Source organism: Anthonomus grandis, chromosome 3 (genome assembly GCF_022605725.1).
Source record: "Anthonomus grandis grandis chromosome 3, icAntGran1.3, whole genome shotgun sequence".
Taxonomy (NCBI): Eukaryota; Metazoa; Arthropoda; class Insecta; order Coleoptera; family Curculionidae; genus Anthonomus; species Anthonomus grandis.
This window is the reverse complement of record NC_065548.1, coordinates 84,341-100,621: the sequence shown is the minus strand read 5'-3', so window position 1 is coordinate 100,621 and position 16,281 is coordinate 84,341. Positions and strand designations below refer to the sequence as shown.

The window sequence follows — 16,281 nt, the reverse complement described above, 5'->3', positions numbered from 1 at the left end:
AATACCTAGTGACATTGACTGGTAGGAAAGTTCACTAAATACTATTTTAAATTTCGGATCATATCATCGAACTGTATTGAGACGAATTCCATTGCAAACAAAAATAAACAAAAAAGAAAAAAATTAAATGTTTATCTTTCATGACCAAAAGAATTTAAGTAAAATCTGTATTGTTGTGACGAATTCATAATGAGTTACTTATTATATTGGGTATTACGTCACTTATAGCAAAAATCAATTTAGAAATTTTTATCTCACACGCTCAACAATTATTGAAAAGAAGAAGAAAATAGACTTATTCACGTATTTAAAAGAAATATGAACTTAAATCTGTAACGATACCGTTCGATATATTTAATTTAAGTTCAATAAGTTTTAAATACAATAATTTACTTGAGGTATAATAGATTTTTTATATACCTAGGAGCTGAGGTTCAATCTATTAATCTCTGAGCTCGTTTCTTTTTTTCAATATCCTACCTAACTTTGTTATGAATATTATAATTAAAAAATGATAAAATACAACAAGAAGACCTACTTTTTTTTAAAAATACCTAATTTGAACCAACGTTTCGGTAGTTATATCTACTACCGTTATCAAGGTAATTAAAGTAAAATTAAATTAAATTAAAAATAAAATATACTTATCTTTCAAATTTTCAGTAATCCAGTCTCATCAAAATTTCTTCCTAATTCGAAAATACTTTATATACTTTTTTATATGATTTGACGGTTTATTAATAGTTTGACAAACTATTTTGAAAGATAACAAAATTTTCAAAGGTTACTTTTTTAAAAATTAAAGGGGTGTGATCTTAATGTAAATTAATCTTAGAAAATACATGAATATCAAATATTTTAAATCATTAATTAATTTTGAGAATACCCTGATCTACCTCTCTCTTTAGCAAAGGAATCCATGTATTATGAAAATCAACCGAACAAGTAGCTAAGCATTTATCTTCATTTAACATTATAAATGCACTTTCCTTTAGCTTACGTAATTTTGAAATTGGTTCCTTTGCTAAAATTGAGGAAGCATTCCAGTCTATTCTGTGGTTATTGTCGAATGCATGTTGTGTAATTTTTGATTTTTGAAAATCATTGTTTTTTATGTAAGATTTATGTTCATTAATTCTTTTTGGTAATGGTCTACAGGTTTCACCTATGTAAAATTTACCACAAATACAAGGAATTTTATAGATTACATTTTTATTAAATTCATTTTCATTGAAAGGTTTAGTTTTTGTTAATAAGTATCGTAATGTGTTTTGTGATTTAAAAATAGTTCTTATATTAAATTTTTTAGCAATTCTTTTTATCTTATCAGAAAAACCTGGAATAAATGGTAAAATAAGATTTGTAAACTCTTTAAAGCAATTTTCTAAAAATTCTTTGGGATAATTATTTTGAATTAAGATATTTTTAATAAAATCTTTTTCAGTTGTTAAATATTGATTATTACAAATAATGTGTGCACGATCATATAAACTTTTTACCACTCCTTTTTTTACCATTATTGGATGATTAGAATTAAAATTAAGATATCTATTAGTATGAGTTGGTTTACGGTAAATTCTAGTTTCAAAATTTTGTAAATCTTTTTTAATTAAAATATCAAGAAAAGGAAGCTGACCATCAGCCTCCTTTTCAAGAGTAAATTTTATAGTAGATTCTTTTGAGTTAATGTAATTTAAAAAATTTATAAGATCTATTTCGTTATGGTGATATATTGAAAAAATATCATCAATATATCGCCACCATATTTTAGGTTTTTTTTTTTTTTCCAAGAAATTTTGATGAGACTGGATTACTAAAAATTTGAAAGATAAGTATATTTTATTTTTAATTTAATTTAATTTTACTTTAATTACTTTGATAACGGTAGTAGATATAACTACCGAAACGTTGGTTCAAATTAGGCATTTTTAAAAAAAGTAGGTCTTCTTGTTGTATTTTATCGTTTTTTAATTATAATATTCATAACAAAGTTAGGTAGGATATTGAAAAGAAGAAACGAGCTCAGAGATTAATAGATTGAACCTCAGCTCCTAGGTATATAAAAAAATCTATTATACCTCAAGTAAATTATTGTATTTAAAACTTATTGAACTTAAATTAAATTAAGTATATCGAACGGTATCGTTACAGATTTAAGTTCATATTTCTTTTAAATACGTGAATAAGTCTATTTTCTTCTTCTTTTCAATAATTGTTGAGCGTGTGAGATAAAAATTTCTAAATTGATTTTTGCTATAAGTGACGTAATACCCAATATAATAAGTAACTCAAAAGAATTTGTCGGATTGATAAACACTTTCAGTGAGAAATGCACCGGTTCGCTTTATGGTCAAACACGTTCCAATAGAAATCATAGCTTCAACGTATTTAAAACACTTACAGGAATAATGTTTAATAATAAGTAATTTAACAATGTTTAAATAACCCTAACCTGGCAACGCAGCACTCAAATTTAAAAAATAAGGTGCCAAAATGTAGATATAGAATAAAAAGTTCTTTCAAATGAGGTCAAATCACTCAACCCCTATTGCCATTTAAGATTTTCAAGAGGGAGGTTCTGGGGGGTAGGGGGTTGAAAAAGGCGAAGTGATTTCTGCATAAAAATTGTTCCCCCTCGATAATAAAATCGACGTGTCCTAGCGATTTTATAAAAACCTAACCCGTTTCGAGATAATAGGGGTGGGAAGTTTTCAAATTGACACCCTGTATAACATTTATCTAACCTTCATTTTCGCTACTGGACGGTAACGGCCTGATGCGCCAAAAGGGAACCGAAACGGGTCCCCCGAGCCCCTGGGCGTCAGTCGAGGGCGGCGGAGGCGGCACGAAAGTCGTCGGTTTCTTTTTTTTCCGATAAAGCGGCGACGAGGCGGAATTCGGACCGCCCACGAAACGACAATTGAACACTCCACCTCCAGAGGTCGCCGAAGGGGCAGCCGGTTTCTCTATTAAACGTCTTATATGAAAGTAACGATAGTAAAGCAACATAAAGAACAGCCCGGCAAAGAAGAGTGACAGGTTGAGGATGGGCACTAAAAAAAAAAAAATTAAAATTAAAAAAAGAGAAACGTATGCGTAAAAACCAGGTAATATCTAACCCAATTGCCAATTTTGTGGGCGCGCATACCAAGATGCGCCCAGCCACGCGCCCACCAGCAAGCAATTCTCCAGTAACATGACCACATAGAAAATGGCCATGGTGCGCCCGTGCGGTTTTCCCTGAAGATTAATATATGCCAAAACGTAAATGGCGGCGACCAGCGCGCACGTCCACAATCTTCGACCGCGTTGCCCGTGAAACGGACTGCGGGGACTCAACAGCCACAGGAACATGCAGGACCAATGCAGCAGTAACACCTATGGAAGAAACATCATTACTTAAAAGGGGGCGTAGTCGGCCGCCATATTAGACTTCCAACTTTTAAAATTTTCCGTGACATGACGCAAGTAACATGTTATTTATAAATCGTTAGTTTCGTAAAAGTCCACCGTTGGCTGTAGCGCCACTGTAAGCTGCGGGAAGAGGGGAGGCGGCGGCGGGTGACCAGATGGAAATAAAATTCTGGGAACTATATTTATTTCATTATTTGCCTTTATTTTTGGTTTGTACAGAACCGTGTTGTTTTGAAGGGTATAAATAGACTATAAGCTGTTTGAAAAATTAAAATATTTTTGTTTTTGTATTAGTAGTCAATAAGAAAAATATTTGAATATTGATTTGTTGAACCCAAAAATTGTGAAAGGTTTATATGTTCTATACAGGGTGGAATCAGGACAGATATGATTAAATTGCGAATACTTTCTAAAATTAGGAATATTTTGGTGTTCTCCATTCATAAAAGGAGCACATTTATTTGTCTTTGCTCATCTTATGTTAAGCTTATTTTTGGTGACAGAAATCAGGAAATCAGTACAACAGCGATAACAATTTTATTTAATAAAAGTAATATATTTTTTACTATTTTTATTTAACAAAATTGAGCCAAAAAAGTTTCTCTTTTTTATATGTTTTTTTCATTCGCTTTTTTCTGATATTATTTAAAGCCGTAGAACAAAATAATTAAACACACAATAAATTACACACCTATTCATGGGGATTATTTGACCCTACGAAGTTTCATTTATTTTCCGACTTATCAGTATAAAATAACAAAACCCTGTTATAGTTTTATTTGAATGGCTGTTATTTTATTGGAGTCGCTGCGATAATTTTACTTCAAAATGTTGAAGAAAATATTCGTATAGTGCTGTGATTTTAAGACTCAAAAGTTAGAGGTTCAGTTAGGTAGGTCATATCAAAGTTGCGTCATTTGATGCTTATCAAAATAAAATTTAAAGATTTTAATTTAATTTTCGAATATTTACGGAAAAATTCATAATTTTTTTAAATACTTTACTTTTACTTTCTACCAGGTTTAAAACAAAAGATTTTAAAATACTACGCCTTTTAAAAGAAAGTCACACTTTTTCATGGTCCCTTTTTTTAACCTACATGATAATCGTGCTTAGCTTCGTAGGTACCTCTCCTACATAATTTAATTTGAGATCGCTTCAACAGTAATACAAAAAAAAAATTCTCGAATATTACAAATAAGCACCTAATAATAAACTAGTAAATTTATCGTGTTGCAAAAAATATACCATATCATATAAAAAACAATGCGGTCTTTTTGCAAGCCATTGCTTTTTTTGTAAATGTACCTATGACATGGTCTGCATGCAATTAAACAATATTATAATTTGTCATATAGCTTTGGCCATTGGCTATTTACCTTTTCCAAGGAAATTGTCTTAACGAGTTTTAATATCTTTTCAAGAAGCAATGAATCGTTTAATAAAGAGAAATCGTTTTTTAATTATTCTTTTTTTCCTTTTTTTTTTAAATTAATGCATACAATTAAAAAAAACATGCGTTAAAAGAGAATTCAATTACCTTTAAAATAAGGTATCACATTTAAGATTTTAGAAAATAATTCTGAAAAAAAATAATGACTCTCCGACATATATATATATATTTATTTATCATAAGTATATATGATTTTTTTATATAAAAACCTTACCATTGAAAAATTCATAATCGGAATTAAACCATAAATCACAACGAAAAATTAGAAATTACTTGTGGAAATTTAAAACTGAAATATTTTTATCAATTCTCAATCTTTTCAGGGTTTATTTTAAATCAAACATCGTTTTACTCCCAAAAAAATTAAAATTGTTTTTCTTATAATTTATTTTTTTTTACTTTTTTTTCTATATAAGACTTTTTTGTAAAGCTTAAATTGATTTCAAACAAATAAAGAATAGAAGTTGGCTTCCTAGTTAATAAAACATTTATTTATTGGTAATTTTTTATTAAAAGTTTTAATTTTGTTTATGATTGACTGAATTAAATATGATTACATTTTTGTTTGATTATTTTGAAATATGATTAATTAGATTTAAAATATTTAAACAGGAAAAAAGTTGCAAAAAAAAGAGTTAAAAAAACAGCTTCTGACAATGAATTTTAAGTCTTCATTCTGCTTTTTAGAAATCATTAAAATTAAAAATAAATAAGTCATCATTGCATAAAAGGTACTCTATAAGAGTATCACAAATAATAAGAAAATATAGAGGAATTTCCTTGTTACTGACTAAATTATTTTCTTTCTGTGTTCTTCTGTCCATTTAAGATATTTTTAAATGATTAAAAAAAAAGGAATTGTTCCTATAAGGGTATCATTGGAAAAAAATAATTAAACTCCAAAAATACAGCTGTTACAATTAAATATATGTATGTTTAAAAATGGGCATTTAGATAAGAAATCTCCATACCTAATATCATTTGTTTGGCTAAAGCAATGTAGGTATTAATAAGTGTTGCCTTTATTCCTTTCATATCTTTTAATGTCGTAATAACTAATGTGCGCATACACATATGTTATACAAGTATTTCAAATGTAATATAAGAAAAATTAAGGGGAAACTATTATTACTAAAATTATGAAAAAACCACATTTTGACAAATAACATTTATTTATTTATTTATTTAATATTTAAACAGAAATATAAAGTAATTTACATCGAATTTTAACAAAATAGAAAAGCTATATAAATATTAGTACCTAGGTATGCAGTACCTGTATGCGCTTGAAAAATAATGCTTCGAATGTTAATTTCATGCTAATAGAGTATATTTTGAGAACCAGAAGGTTAAAACAAGGCAAGACCAAAGTAAAACTAATTTTAAAATTTTAATTATAAAAGAAAATAATTGGCCAATATATAGAGGTGCATGTCCACAGTGTAATTAAAAGTACCTTAATTGTAATGGCACTAAATTTTTAAATTTTTAAAAAATATTTGGCAATTACTAGCTTTACCGATAACTATTTATTATCTTTTGATATAGTGTTTTTGTTCTTTGGCTACTCGAGCTTAGTTTCTAATCTTAATGAGAAAAGGAATATGAATCTCAAAAAAAATTATATTTGATTATCAAAAATATGAACTAAGCTATTTAAAAGTTCTAATTTATGTGTCTAACTAATTTGATAGTTACATTTTTTTGTTTAATACTAACATATACATGTATGTAATGAACCCTTGCTTTTTAAAAATGGGCATGTAATTGTAAATTAAGTAGTGATTAAAAGAACAAGGGTACTAAATAAATAATGTCTATTTACCAATTTTCAAAATTATTTCACATTATATAACCCTCCTAATTAATTACAAATAAACAAGTTACTGAGAAGAATAAGCAACTTAGGCTTGTAATACTGATATTAAAGAAATATACAGCTTATTATTAATTTACTCATACACATGTTTTACACTTACTTATACTACACTACATTTTCATAATAATACTCTCAGAGATTAACCTATCTGAACTTGCTCAAGTCAAAATTTTGCTTGGTATGGCATGAAGAAGACACTATCAATAACATCATTAAAGTTCACACATATTTGTTTTGTATTTTTCTCCAGATACTTTGATTCTTGCACCAGTTTCTCACAAATAACAAATTTCGAAATTTGCTAAATAAACAAGTGTTAATCTATATTTTCCATGAAAATTCACAATTAGTGTTGCAACCCACAATTTTTGCCCAATTGGATAGGTTTTATAATAAAATAACATTGACATTTTAGCAAAGTTTAGAAATTGCAATTGGATAAGATCCAAAATAAACAAAACAAAGCAAACTAACCTGACTTTGTTCGGATCTGCATGTGGCGCCATTTTTTAAAAACTGCTTGAACGTTTTAAATACAGTTTTATTCGAAAAATCAATAAAGCAAGGAAATCGGAAAAAAGTACAATTTAAAAGAATTTTTTATCAGATTTGCCTGAAATTCGGCACACAGATTCACTATTTTGTTTTGTGATATTCGATCTGGTTATCTTAAAATTTAATAAACTGTAAATAAAATACCATCGGTAAAATTGGCAACGACGTGAACGCCCGACCAAGATTCAAGCCAACCTGAACAGCTGACGAGGGAAGCCAATAATAGCAAATCACAAAATGTAAATTATAACGGATCGCCAAACAAAATAGTGGATCTGAGCGGAATCGAATAAGAAACACTTTGATTAATTTTCAACTCATTCTGATGTGAGGTTTTTTTTTTAAGTACTTTTCTAAGATGCAAAAAGTGACCAATCACGAGAGCGGATTAGACGTCGGAGAAGCGGCAAATAAGCAAAAAAAAGTCGCCTTAAAAACATTGTACTTTGCTCTGGTACAATCACATTTAAATTATGGACTCAGCGGATGGGGTGGATTAAGAAATTGCCATATGTCCTCCATTGAAGTTGTTCAAAAATGGATTTTAAAAATAATCTATGATAAAGACAAACTGTTTCCATCTGATCAGCTATACAATCTTGCTGGTATATTTGACTTAAAACAATTATATGTTCAAAAGTTACTTTTAAATCTTCATAAAAGGAAAATCACAGTTGAACATGTGAATCATTCATATGCTACTCGAGCTCAAAATCAAAGCGCTGTAGTTCCAGGAAATGAAAAAACTATTGGTCAGCGATATACCTAGTGAAAGTGACTTAATTAAAATAAAGTCTGCTTAGCTTAATAATGGACAGTAATTTAATACGTTTTGTTATTGTTATCAATACTCATGCAATTTCGATTTTCGGTAAGAAAATACTTTTTAACCAATAACTTAATCATAATTACAAAATTTTTTTGCTTGGTTTTGGTTCTATATGAATAATTATTATTTTTTACAAAGTAATCCCGGGGCATTGTGTGGAAGCGCTGTTTTTTCTATTTTGTTTTCTATTGTTTTGTTTTTAGGCTAAGCTATTTATTATCTATATATACCTGTATAGGGAAACACTGATATATTTTCGAGCTTGCATAACATTAAATTTTTCCGCATTTTTCCTATAATTATACATACATATATTATTGTTAATAAGAATCAAATTGGTTACTGGATGATGACTACTAGTAAATTCAAAGTTGGCCACTTAAACGTAAGAACTATCTTTACGGGTTTTGCTGAATTACGTGATATGATAGAAGCAAATAATTTTGAGATATTTTTGTTGTCTGAAACTTGGCTGTCTGAGGGGGATGGTTCTGACGCATTTAAGATTCCGGGTTACCAAATGTTTAGAAAAGATAGGGTCGGCAGGGGGGGAGGTGTGGCTGCTTTTGTTAAATGTACATATCAAGTTGATATATTGACTTTTGATTTTAATATTAATCCTAAACTTGAATACCTTGTTTTTAAGATTAGGTTGGGAAATAAGTATTATGGCTTTTGTGTTTTTTACAAGCCACCAACGCTAAATTTTAGTGCATTAACCGCTGACTTTGATAATATATTTTCATGTCTTTATCCTGCTGTAGAAGAAACTTTTTGTTTAGGGGACTTTAATATTAATTTATTGAGTCTTCAAAATCCACTTACTACACTTTTTGAAAACTACAACCTACATCAAGTAATTGAAGAGCCCACACGAGTAACGGCAAATGTAAGTACTCTTTTAGATGTCATATTTGTTTCTAATGTGCTGTTGGTTTCTAATAAGGGTGTGTTATCGGCTGATGCCGTATCCGACCATAAAATTATATATTGTGAATTAAATTTAGCAAAAATAAATTGCAGTCAAAAAATTGTTAGGTACCGTTGTTTTTAAAATTTTAATGTATACAATTTCAATGCAGACATGCACAATTTGCCGTGGGATAATATTTTTTACGAAAATGACATTAATATGAAGATATCTATGTTTAATAACTTTATTTTAACCCTTTTTGATAGGCATGCGCCTGTCCGAGAATCTCGCATTACTAAGCCTAACGCACCATGGCAGAAAGACTGGATACAGCGGACGGACAGAGAAACGTTTAATAATATATTAAATCATAATATGTAACATACTATGATATATAAATATGCCTTTCTTTTAAACATAATCTTTAGCAAATCCATGTAAAATTGAAAAGAAAGCAAATAAAATCACACAAACTTGGATATGACATACTACCTCGATATAGACCTTAAAAATTACCGAATTGGGCATACTCGATCTTGATCTATGTTTTGAACATTATATTGTAGTCATTAATATATATTAATTAGTATTAATATATAGAAAAACTTACCAAAAATATCCAAGAATGGTAAGTGGCGGCGTACGCAGACAACGCTATGGCCCTGGAGGTGATGGTGCCCGTGCGCCAAAACAGCTGCGAAACGACCCCGAGCCACGTCAAAACCAAACGATCGACGCTCTGCACGTGTTTGCTGAAACTGGCCAGAGACCAGCACACTGAAAATAAGGACAGGGCAGCCGATACTGTCACCAAATCCCTCGGCACTCCAAGACTATTGTTTGAATCTAAAATTACACTTTTTCATTTTCATTTAATCCTTTGATAACTGATATTTTCGCTTACTCTTACCAGTTAGTAAACTCAACTGCAAAAGCAACATTGGAGCTGCTTGAAGGAAACCATGCACCAGACGTAATATACACAAATCTCTCACTTCCTTTTTAACACTTGATATGTCCACAGGTACCAAAAGACGAGCATATCTCCACAAGATTCCCAACTGACATACGTGTAGTCCTAGGACTATCGCTTGTAGTAAAATCCTAGGTTTTTTTGATAAATACCTAAAAAGTTATTATAGGCAAATCAAAATTTGTTTAGACTGTACTTTAATTATATTATCCTATACTAAGTACAACTTTGAGTTTATAAAATTGTAAATTTTTGGACAGACATAAAAAGTTAACTTATCTCAAGTTTAACCATACGTCCAAGTTTAGATCAATAAATACTCTACCATGTTTGGAAAAATTTTTGAAAAAAGCAGTTTTCAATCAATAACTGATTTTTAGAAAATCAAACATGAATTAGAAAAGGTCACTCCTGGGAAATTGCCCTACAAGTAACAATAACCAAATGGAGAAAACAAGCATATGATGGAAACATTGTTATTGCAATATTTATTGATTTTCAAAGGGCATTTGAAACAATCAACTGTGAAATAGGCATTGTTATTATTAAAAAAATTTAATTTATATCATATGACTGATAGACATTTCACTGGTTTATTAAATACCTTAAAGGAGAAAGGTTACAATATACAAGATTAGGAAATACTGATTCAACACAAGAACAAAATAGCTTTGACATTTCCCACTGAAGAATTTTGGACACTTTTTTGTTTACAACTTACATAAAAGACATGAATTTTATTGAGAAAAAAACTTTTTTAACCAATTTGCCAATGGCAGTTTAATATCTTATAGGTGGAAAAACACGAAAGGAACTTAAAGGGAAAATTTTAAAAAATTATTTTAAAATTAGCGACAGTTTCTTAAAAATAAATGAATTAAAACTAAATATGGATAAAACAAAAGTTAATATAAAATCATGTACTTAATTTAGAAAATAATGGACAAAAAAATTCAGTGGGTTGAACTTATTAAATATCTTGGTTTTTGAAAATTGATAATATTTTAAACTTATAAAAAATAAAATTTGAAAAAACTTAATTTTTTTGCAAGAACAGTTAAGTTCCTTAGACTTTTTGCCAAAAATCGCTTTTATTTAAAATCATAATTCAACCACACTTTGATTACTGGGTGAGCATACTTTATTTAATGTTCAAAAAGTATATCAATTCTTCACAGCTTCCTTTTAATAGGGATATGAAACTGTTTCTAAGATGCAATATGATTGGATATGTTCCTGGTAATTTAAATTGGATGTATGTTAAACAACAGCTATTTCTTGACAATGATTTTTACATATAATCTTAAATGAGTATATTGATTTATTTTTTTATTTATTTATTAACGGAATCCATTTACAAAAGTATTACATAGCATACCCATACAAACATATATATTTCAGAAACATTACACTGATTTATATATCTATAAGTCAGTGTAAGGTGTAGATGAGTTAATTAATTAAAGCCCCTATGAAATAATATTCTTTAACTGCCCCTTAAAAGATGTTATCCTAAAGTCAAAAAAGTTTATCTGTCCTGACAGACCATTAGCACTTCGAGCCATTCGTGTAATTGGCTCAATAATGCCATAATTGGTATGGTAAAATGGGACTGAAAATATTTCTGATTGTCTATTCAATCTGGAAGGCACCCTAAGTTTAAAAAGAAACAATAACTCGGGACAATCTATAGTAGCATTTAAAACCTTATGCATAAAACATAAGTCGAGTAAAGTTCTTCGTGACTCCAATGTGGGTAAGTTCAGGTTATCCCTGACCCACTGATAGTAATACTCCTGTCTCCTGTAACCACATCTAAAAGCCGCCACCCTTAAAAATTTATTTTGAGTTTTTTTAATCTGCTCAATGTAGCAGTTATATGACGGGGACCACACAATTGAGCCATACTCCAAGATGGGCCTAACAAGAGAGCAATATAGTAATCTAAAAGTAAACAAAGACAAATCAGTTGTAGACCGTTGGATAAAACCCAGCATTTTCATTGCCCTACCAGTCACCTGATTGATGTGACTTTTAAAAGACAACCTGGAGTCAATAAATATTCCTAAGTCAGAAACCCCTGTTTTGAAACCAATTGCTACATTATTTATTTTATAAAGAAAAGCAATAGGGTTTCTTTGCTTAGAAAAAGTAATCTTATGGCACTTATTGATATTAAGGGACATTCTATTCAAGTGGCACCAATCAAAGAATAAATTGAGGTCTTTTTGCAGTAGCACAGCATCAGAAAGGGATGTGATAAGCCTAAATAGCTTCACATTATCAGCAAACATTAGCACACAACAATTTTCAAGTTTCCAAACTAAATCAACCAAAAAGAGGCAAAACAAAACAGGGCCCGAGTGAGAGCCCTGTGGCACCCCAGATGGTACCAAAATTTTAGAGGAACATGTACCTCCAAGATTAACAATCTGGGTTCTACCTCTGATGAATCCCGAGATCCACTAAAGAAGAGGCCCCAGAATACCTAAAGCCCTAAGCTTCTGCAAGAGTATCCCATGGTTAACTCGATCAAAAGCCTTGGAAATATATTGAGTCAACCTGAAGTCCCTTCTCCAAGCAGCGGTAGAGGTAGTTGACATACAGCACCAAATTAGCATCAGTAGATCTGCCTTTTATAAATCCAAATTGCTCAGGATTAAATAAAGGTTTAAAACTAGGCAATCCTATGACTGACCAGGCAGTCAAGCAGCTTTGGCAACTCAGATTGGTTACACACAGCCCGATAATTGGAAATTTCATTTCTACTACCAGATTTAAAAATGGGTTTTAGAAAACTTCTCTTCCAGAGAGTGGGATAAGAACCAGTACCTAGAGATTTGTTAAAAATGAACAGTATTGGTTTCGTAAGAACACGAACACATTTCTTTAGGAAGAATGCCGGAATCCCATCTGGTCCAGAGCAGAGCTTATTCTTAGAGGAAGTAATAACCTCATAAACATCCTGTGTTGACAGAGTTAAAGCACTGCACTGTCCTTGATTGGGTCATACTTACTTAATAGAAGACAATATGTACATGTAAATAATAAAGAAAGTAATATCTTAACATTTAACTGTGGTGTCCCTCAGGGGTCAGTGTTGGGACCATTACTGTACTCACTGTATGTTCTGAGTTTACGGGTAGCAGGGTTAGACGCCCAATATTATACATTTGCTGACGATACTGTATTATTGTATTCGAATAATGATTGTGATAGATTGGTTAATAGGGTAAATGATGATCTAACTAAATATAGTCAATGGTTACTACAAAATAATCTTAAAATAAATTTGGACAAAACCAAATATATCCTATTTAAACAGAAAAATAAGACAATAAATCAAGTTAGAATATGTCTAAATGGTGCGACTTTAGAAAATGTAAATAATATAAAATATTTGGGACTTACACTGGATGAGAATCTTAATTGGAACGCTCATATTGACTACTTAAAAAGTAAGATAATTCCCTTTACAGGAGCATTTTATAAATGTAAGCACTTCTTAAGTAACGCAGCTAAATATAAAATATATAATGCTTACTTTCTTTCAAACTTGCGGTACCTAATTCCAGTGTGGGGAACCTGTTGTAAGTACAATTTTCAGTGAGTTGAAATTTTGCAGAGTAAAGTACTCAAGATTTTATTTAATCTTGATTATTTTATGCATGCGGGGGACATATTTGAAATATTGAAAATCCACTCAATTAGTCACATACTTTCAAATTTCCTTTCCTTTCAAATTCAAATTCAAATTCAAATTTATTAATCATTTTGGTTATATTATAACAATTTTTAACTTAATTATATTCAATAATAATAGTTAACAGTCATTGTTTTTAACATACACCTAGATGTTGTAACATCTGTTTGTGTATGCTGAGAAATCACAAAATTTTAGTAATAATATAAAATATAACTAACCATAATCTACAACTAAACAAAAATTCTCCAATAAAATTTCCCTTCCCAAAACTATTTAAAAAAATTAAATTTATCTATATTTGAATAAATAAATTTTCTACAGACCTTACTAAAGTTTTTAATATTATTTATATTTTTTAAGCTGTTTGGTAAGATGTTATAAAATTTCGGGGACAAGTATCCTAAAAATCGTTGCCCTATAGTTTTTTTTATGTTTGGTATTTTTAGGTGTCTGTTTATATTATTTCGGGTTGTGTAGGAATGACTAACATAATTCTTGATTTTTTCTGATTTATGTGTATAAATGCATGTTGACAATATGTAAATTGAGCGTATATTAAAAATTTCTTCAGAATATAATTGTTGTGTAGGAAATCTTTTTTGTTTTTTGTATATAACTTTTAAAATAAAGTTTTGTACTACATTAAGTTGTTTTAAACAATTCTTGTATAGACCTCCCCAGACAATCACCCCATACCTTAACAATGACTCAACCAAGGATTTATAAATTAAAATTAGTAGTTTTTCATTTAAGATATTTCTCAAAATATGAAATCGATAAATAAGTTTACGGATGTTTTGTGTTAATTTTAGAATGTGTTGGTCCCATTTTAAATGTTTATCCACAATGATACCCAGATATTTAGTAAATGAAACTTCCTTGATATCAATTAATTCAAGTTTAATTTGTTGAAAGCTGGGGCGATTAGCAGCTGTTATAGAAAATGCAATATAGTTTGTTTTTTGACTATTGAGACTTAATTTAAAAGAATCCAGCCAGTTCTTGACTGTTGCTAGACCAAGTTCTGCAGTTTTTTTTTGTGTCTCCCCAAGAAATTCCGTGAAACACCGCAACCGTGTCATCTGCATATGATATCAGTGACCCGTCATGAATTTTAAGATTGGTAAGAGCGTTAATATAAGTTATAAAGAGTATAGGTCCAATAACTGTTCCTTGTGGAATTCCAATTTTTATATAAGATGGTTCACTAATCTCATTATTTATTTTTAAAGACTGTTTTCTGTCCCCCAAGTAACTTTCAAAGACCCCTGACACTGGACCTCTAATACCATAAGATCTTAAAGTATCTAGCAAAAGCTCATGCGGTACAGTGTCAAAGGCCCTTGCTAGGTCCAGAAACACTGCCAAACACTTTCTATCACCATCAAAAGCCTGATTCACTCGCTTTGTTAATTCGCAGACAGCATCGGATGCGCTGAGCCCCCCAATGAAACCAAACTGATTTTGTGTTAATATGTTATTTTTTTGTAAATAGTCAATAAGTCTATCTTTCAAACATTTCTCGAAGAGCTTGGAAAAATTATTGATCACACTTATAGGACGATAGTTACCTATTTCACATTTATCACCTGATTTATATATTGGAGTGATTATTGATACTTTAAATTGAGTAGGTACTGTTCCTGTTTTAAATATTAGGTTGATAATGTGAACCAATGGTTCAATAAGGTAAATATGAAATTTTTTTATAAATTTTGAGCTAATAGTATCTATCCCAGGCGCTGAATTGTTTTTTAACGAAAAAATATGTTTAATTATTTCATTCCTATTAGTTGGTTTTAGAAACATTGAAGATACACTGTTATGATTAATTTTGAATTGTTTTTTTGGTTTTTTTATTTGGTTTTGCATATTTACTCCTACGTTTATAAAATACTGATTACAAAAGTTTGCCATGTCTTTGTTATTTGAAAATTCTTTGTTATTATTTTTTATTTTTATTATGTCATTTCCTTTAGTAGTAATTTGATTTGTAACCTCATTTATAACCTTATACATTTTGCTCATATTATTCTTAGATTCCTCAATTTTTGTTTTGTAATAGTCATTTTTACATTTATTTATTATTTTACCCAATGAGTTTCTGTATGTTTTATATTGTTGTTCTTTTTCCAAACTATAATTTTTATTCAATTTTCTTTTCATTTTGTCCCTATTTTTTATTGAACATATAATAGCAGCAGTTATCCAAGGTTTTATTTTTTTAATTATTTTTTGTTTTAATATTTTTGTCTCTTCACAGCTTTGTATAATATGTTCGACAACATTATAAAAAATTTTGGTTGCAATTTCGACATCATTAATATTTAAGATAGTGTTTTCCCAATTTTGTTTTATAAGTAAATCTTTTGCCTTCTCATTGTTTAATATTTTTATAGTTTTAATTTTTATATTATTGGAAACATTACCTGCCCGAACCTCGTCTCTAGCAAAATTAAGCAACACAGGATAGTGATCGGTAACGTCAGTTTCCAAAATAAAAGAAAGATGTTTATTTTTGTTTTCCAAAAATTTTTTTTTAAGGAAAATGTGGTCAAT

General features: G+C 29.7%; 1 protein-coding gene across 1 annotated transcript in view; it reads right to left on the bottom strand.

The window, feature by feature from the left end:
• Nucleotides 1-16,281, bottom strand: part of LOC126734145 (XK-related protein 6-like) — a 37,712-nt gene that overhangs the window by 14,524 nt on the left and 6,907 nt on the right. Inside the window, exons 3-6 of the mRNA XM_050437676.1 lie at nt 9,954-10,168; nt 9,654-9,889; nt 3,120-3,378; nt 2,745-3,053 (exon numbers count right to left, since the gene is read on the bottom strand). Of these exons, the coding sequence (XP_050293633.1) occupies nt 2,745-3,053; nt 3,120-3,378; nt 9,654-9,889; nt 9,954-10,168 (1,019 nt within the window). The remainder of the gene's footprint in view (nt 1-2,744; nt 3,054-3,119; nt 3,379-9,653; nt 9,890-9,953; nt 10,169-16,281) is intronic.